This window comes from Echinops telfairi, unplaced genomic scaffold (genome assembly GCF_000313985.2).
Source record: "Echinops telfairi isolate 266 unplaced genomic scaffold, ASM31398v2 ScPeMD7_23;HRSCAF=83, whole genome shotgun sequence".
Lineage (NCBI taxonomy): Eukaryota > Metazoa > Chordata > Mammalia > Afrosoricida > Tenrecidae > Echinops > Echinops telfairi.
Window position 1 is genome coordinate 3862184 of NW_022103920.1, and position 6818 is coordinate 3869001.

Here is a 6818-nt window from a genome sequence, read left to right on the forward strand (position 1 = left end):
CAACAGAAGGATGGGTGAAGGGAGATGTCGGACAGGACAAGATATGACAAAATAATAATTTATGGATTATCAAGGGTTCATGAGGGAGTGGGGAGAGGGGAGGGATGGGAAAAAATGAGGAGCTGATGCCAGGGGCTTAAGTGGAAAGCAAATGTTTTGGAAATGATGAGGGCAATAAATGTACAAATGTGCTTTACACAATTGATGTATGTATGGATTTTGATACTCTTTTGTGAGCCCTAATAAAATGATTTTTAAAAAGTTGGTAGTTTGTTGTTGTTATTTTTTTGGTTCTGCAAAATGGGTTCAAATTCATAGGGACTCCAGTGCCTATGCACGTTCCCTGATCCTCACCCATGGAGCTGCAAGGGTTTAGTCCCTGCCCCAAGGCGGCAGCAGCAAGCTGTGGCTGTGTTGAGGAAAAGCCCCTGAGCAGCCCTCCAAGACTGTGGGGGGATAGGGAATCAAAAGCAACAATGTAGCTGAGTCCCAATCCCCGCCCCTGGAGGTGCAATTGTCCAGTCCCTGCCTTGAGGCAGGCAGCGGCAAACTGGCTGTGTTGAGACCAAGCCCCACTACAGGCTCCAAATGGTCACGGCTCCGGCAGAGACAGTGGCTGTGAATAAGCCCATCATCTGGGTCTCATGATGTGAGTCTCTGAGGGAAGTCTGCTTACAAACACAGGGCGTGCTTTTGCATGATTGTGATTCGGCAACTTCTGTTATTCCTCACTCTCTCTGCAGATGACTCATCCTCACGTTGTAAATGGGGATGTATAACCAGACATGGGTGACTGAATTTATTCTCCTCGGTCTGTCCAGTGACTGGGACACTCAGGTGTCACTCTTTGTCCTGTTCCTGGTCATGTGCCTGGTGACAGTGCTGGGGAACATGCTCATTGTTCTTCTGATCAGACTGGACAGCAGATTCCACACACCCATGTACTTCTTCCTCACCAACCTCTCCATTGTAGACGTTTCCTATGCCACCAGCATCGTCCCCCAGCTATTGGTGCATTTTCTCTCAGAACATAAAGCCATCCCCTACCTGAGCTGTGCAGCCCAGCTGTTTTTCTCCCTGAGCCTGGTGGTATTGAGTTTGTTTTACTGGTGGTGATGGCGTATGACCGCTATGTGGCTGTGTGTGACCCCCTCCGGTACTCGGCCATCATGCACGGAGGGTTGTGCACTAGGCTGGCCATGTCCAGCTGGATCAGTGGCTCCATCAACTCCATGTTGCAGACTGCCATTACCTTTCAGCTTCCCATGTGCACAAACAATATTATTGATCACATATCCTGTGAACTATTTGCTGCCGCCAGGCTGGCCTGTGTGGACACATCTTCCAATGAGGTCGCAATCATGGTTTCCAGAATTGGCTTCCTGATGACACCCTTCTTCCTGGTTCTCTTGTCCTACATCCGAATCCTCTCCACTATTCTGAAGATCCAGTCTATGGAGGGCAGGAAGAAGGCCTTCCACACATGTGCCTCTCATCTCACGGTGGTGGTCCTGTGCTACGGTGTGACTATTTTCACTTACATCCAGCCCAATTCCAGCCCCAACGTTTTACAGGAAAAGCTAATCTCCATCTTCTATGCTGTTTTGACACCCATGCTGAACCCCATGATCTACAGCCTGAGGAACAAGCAGGTGAAGGGGGCCTGGCAGAAGCTCTCAGGACAGTTCTCTGGGCTAAGATCAAAATGGGCAGCTTGATGAAACTTGAGCAGCATGCAGAGGAAGGAGCTTTGCCTCTGTGCTTCCACCCAACTCAACATGACAGGTAGAGGCTCCATCTCCATGGCAACATGAACGAGATGACATAGCACGTCCTAGTGATGTTAGGTAGGTGGCTGAGAGGTTGTGTTTGGTGTTTAGGATGTGAGGAGACTTTTATGTCAATGCAGCATATTTTTTAAGATTAAAAACCAATGGTAGACATTTGTCATTTATTCAAATATTGAAACAAATGTGCAAGATGACATTATTTGTAATCATGGATCTACTCATACACCTTACCTTGAACCGTTAGTTTGTATTCATCCACATTCTGAACACATTCATCATGTTTCCCCTGGGAAGAGAGTGCTCTTGATGTCTGAGACTCACTTACAATGCTTTGGTTGCATGTGTTCTTAGCTAGTGATTGTGAGTCAAAATTATGGGATCACACAAGGAGAGAGTGGTGACTTAGGCTTATTTTTTTTTCTTTTCTGTAGGAACTACTACATGTGAATGCGTGCATTCTTTTTGAATTATTTAGTCAGGTCAATGGAGGCCATCACAAAAATACCTTAGTTTACTCATTGTGTACAACCGTTGATTGTTTGTGCACAATGGCTGGGTTGGCCAAGGAAAGCTGAGATTCAGTCACCACTACATAGCATATAAACAGATCGAGCAGTAATGTATCATACACATGAGGTCCCATCCAAGATGTTCAAGTTGCCATATTGTGAAAGATCAGTAAACACTTTCTCTGAGACTCTGAAAACCAAATAAGCAAGTGAAACATGGAGTAGATAGAATTTCAAAGACCTCGTTGACATAGATCCTCAGACCAGTCCATGAAATACACTAGTCGAATATTTTCAGGAATCAGGATGAACAGATCATCTCAAGTCTTTATTTGCAGAGATTTCTAGTATCTTCTGGAAGCCCCAGTGGTGCTGTGGCTAAGTGCTTGGCTGCAAGTCAAAAGATAAGAGATTTATACCAACCAGCAGCTTGAAGGGAGGAAGGCCTGGTCACCTTATCTCACAAAGATCACAGCCACACAGCCAAGATAACCCCACGGAGCAGTTGCACTCCATTCCAAGGGGTGAGTTGATGGTAACTAAGAACAACAGTAATTTTTTCCTACTATTTTCTTCTCCACCCCCTTCCACAGACAACAAGGCTTCACTCAACCTTTGTGAATTTTATTTCTAGAAAAAACAAAAAAATGAAAACACAAGTCTTAATTGAGGTAAAGGTGGGAGAAGGAATTTTGGGATCAGGGACAGTTAAGGGGAAGGAGATGATTAAGTAGATATTAGCCCATCTTCTCCCCACCCCTCACCCAGCCCTGCTTAGAAGAGTCTCTTCTTTAAGCCAACTGACTGGTAGTTTTTCGATTTCTTAGAAGTTACAGTATCAAGAAATCTGAGTTCCAACTCAATTGAAGGCTCATACAAGTCAAATCTGTTGGACAGACAGGTGATTCTAAGAGGCCATAGACCCAATCCAGCCAAACATATATTTTAGTACAGCTCATGAGTTAAGAATTTAAATCGTACTTGTAAATAAATGTAAAAACTTAAAAGAAAAATAACATTGCCTGCATCAAATGACAAGGTGGGATTTAAAGTTTACTGTGCATAAATACAGTTTATTGGTGCACATGCACACTCTTTGATTTATGCATCATCTGTGGCTCCTCTGTGGTCCCTGGGTGACACAGACAAGAGTGGAAAGGTTGGCAGTTTGAACCTGCCCAGAGGTTCCTTGGAAGTCAGTCCTGTGGATCTGCTTCTGCAAGGTCACCACCTTGAAGACCCTAAGCAGCAGTGGTGCTATAGCACATTTGGTCAGTATGATCTGGGATTAACGCAGAAGAAAATGTGCTGTGTTTTATGGCCATTTTTTGTAGAGCACCCATTATGCTGAGTGACAAAGACTGCTTGTCCATAAACCTGAACTTCTTATTATCTGATCTGTCACAGAAAGAACTTGCCGATCTCTGCTGCTGAAACCGTGTTTCTAGAGGTACTGCCTGTCTCTAAATACAACCTGGATCCCCATATGCACTGTTTGCTAGTGGGTTACACATTGGATGGCTAACCGGAAGGTCCCTAGTTGGAAAAAGCAGCCTCTCTATGGGAGAAAGAGGAGGGATTCTCCTGTAAAATATCGTTGTCTTGGAAACCCACAGGGGAAGTTATATCCTCTTCTCTAGTGGCCGTATGAGTTAGAATCTTTTGGAGGGAAGTGATTTGATTTTTGTGAGTTTGAGGGGAAAAGTGGAAAATTGTAACATAAGACGTGTATAGAAAACACTCTGAAAATGCAAAACTGGCAGGAATATGTAAGTGAAGGCTTCTATGACAAGATGGCATGTTTTCCAATTGTGTGTGCATCTTATTCTTTATAGTCATTGAAGTTTAGATGCCCAGTGTCTGGTCTTTATCTGTGGGCCCTGGGTAGGGCTAAAAGTTGAGCATTCAGCTACTAACTGAAAGGCTGTTGGTTCACACCCATTCAGAAAACAGGTCTAATAACCTATGAGGGGGTGCCCCCCCCCAAACAAACAAAAAATGGGGAAAAAAAACTCTGCTGGGCGAAGCTTTCATAGTATGTATTTTTCCCACTAGGCAAGCATCAAGCAACTCACTCCGAGTTAGTGCACCCAGTGGCATCGCCTGGGATGGTTCTCTCTGTTCACGGTAAATTTTTTCTTAAAAGAAGTTTCACTCTAACCTTATTTTTGGTGATAAACTATTTAGATAATGTGTGCATTTGTGAAATTTTGTTTCCTGCTCCAGAAAAATGCTACAGAAATTGCGGTGATGTTGACAACAGCTCACAAGGACAGCAATATAAGAAAAAAATCAAGTGTATGAATGGTTTTCTCATTTCATAACAGAAGAAATGTAAATTGATGTCAAACCTTATTCTGGATGTCTGTCAACTTCCTGAACGGATGAAAATGTCAACAAAATTCATGCACTGGTGATGGAAGACTGACAAAGGACCATTGAAGAGATGGGGAAGTTATCTGGACTATCTTGGAACTCAGTTCAGCAAATTTTAATGGGAGAGTTGGGAATGAGAAGAGTCACTGCCAAGTTTGTACCTCGGGTTCTGACTGACATGGAAAGAAGCATTGAGTGGAAACATGCCATGATCTGGAAGAAGAGCTTTGAGTGACCCAGACTTTTTTCCAAGGTCGCTACTGGTAAGGAGACATGGTGCTATTCTTATGACCTTGAAAGCAAACATCAAACATGCCAGCGGGAGACATCATTGTCACCTAGCCCAAAACAGGCTCATCAAGTGAAATCAAAGAACAAGACAATGCGCACTTGTCTTTTGATGTGAGGGGGATAGTGCATTTGGAGTTCATTCCACCAGCTCAGATTATTCTTCAAGCTTTCTAGTGAGAAGTTCAGAAAATATTGCATAACAGTGCGTGACAAAAAAGGCCCGATTTGTGGTAGACGTGGGACTGGTTTTGCCACCAAGACAATGCACCTGTTCACACAGCCATCTCAGTGCGCCAATTTTTTGGCAAAAAACAGTATACCTCTCTTGCCCCCCACACCTTACTTATCTGACCTAGCTCCATGTGACTTCTTGTTTCCAAATGAAGAGGAACATGAAAGGACAGCAATTTGACGATGTAGAAGAGATGAAGACAAAAAATGAGGGGAGGTGCCATCAGCCATCCAAACAGATGAGTTGGAAAAAGGTTTCCAAGCATGGAATCACAGATTTGACAGATGTATTAAGTGTAATGGAGAGTTAATTGAAGGTGATACGGTTGTTTGTAAAAGAAAATAAATACATAGCTTTGAAAAAAAATCCATTTAAGGGGGCAGGCATTATCCCCTTATACCTCTGAAAAATCAGCGACTAACAACCAGAGGACAGACAGTTCTACTCTGACTCACAATGGAGTAGACTCAGCAGCACTTGTTTTTATTTTGGGTTCAGGAACTAAGGACTCCATACCAATGGGTGAGTGGTGGAGGTGGATTGTGTGTTCAGCTTTATCTTGGCTGGCTACTGTGTGCAAACTATGTGACTGGTGATATTTCCCAAGTCCTGGAGAATAACTCTACAGTGACAGTCAGGTCCTTTCAGTCCCATGTCCACCGGAACGCTTTCACTCTGTAGTCCATGTCCAGTTGCTCCTGACTCAGCCCCTAGCAGCCCAGAGCTGTGAAACATAACACCTGCCTCTGTAGAGCATTTTGCCATTTTGCCAGGTGTTTGATTCTCTTTCCAGAACTACCATTGGGTTAGGCTGCTCTCAGTGGAGTCTGATCTTCAGTATCATGGTTTTGTTTTTGCTTTTTTCTGCCATCTCAGGATGTGTCTGCCATTACTTGTGTGCACGTTACTCCTGGGCTTTGGGGAATCTCCTATGCTGTTTTTTACAGAGGGTTATGTAGAATAATAATACAATATGTTAATTCTGGGTTAGTTGTAACACATATGTCTGAGATTTTGAAATAACCCATGAAGAAGGGGGCTAGCTGCTTATAAGAAGACTAAGAGGATTGAATGGAGTGTCATATGGCAAACACTTTGTACAACATCTGGCACACATAAAACTTTACATAGCTGTTATCTATTGTTTTCCATATTTTTTCAATTGAGTGTCTTCACCATTTCCCCCCAACCCCTCCACTCCCCTGTGCCATATGCTCTGTGTTTCAGGACGACTTGCTGGTCTCTCCTGGGGACCTGAAAGAAGCATAGGTGGCAGAGAAGTAGCCCCAAGCGAGAGCTCATGTATTTCTATCACGAGGGGCAGATCGTATCTCATACTTTCTCAACAGGGAGAGATGGCCTTTGTTAAGGATGTGGCCACCCCAAACGACATATTGATGTCCTAACCCTGGAAAACTCTGAATGTGACGCATTTGGAAATTGTCTTTGCAGATATAACTAGTTCAGTTAGAACAGGCCACATGCAGCAGGAGAGGCTTTAGTCCAATATGACTGGTGTCCTTATATGATGAAAACAAATGGTACAGAGACGCAAAGACAAAGGTCATGCAATGATGGAGGCAGGGGTTGAATCACGCTGTGACAAGCCATAGAATTCCA

At 43.8% G+C, this 6818-nt stretch overlaps 1 protein-coding gene across 1 annotated transcript; it reads left to right on the top strand.

Annotated features, from left to right (window-relative positions):
* The first annotated feature begins 719 nt into the window (after window positions 1-719).
* LOC101640113 (olfactory receptor-like protein OLF3) lies at window positions 720-1718 on the top strand. The gene is given in 2 exon segments (XM_013007552.2): window positions 720-1081; window positions 1084-1718. Coding segments are annotated over 2 exon segments (951 nt in total). The 5' UTR covers window positions 720-765.
* The last annotated feature ends 5100 nt before the right edge of the window (window positions 1719-6818 follow it).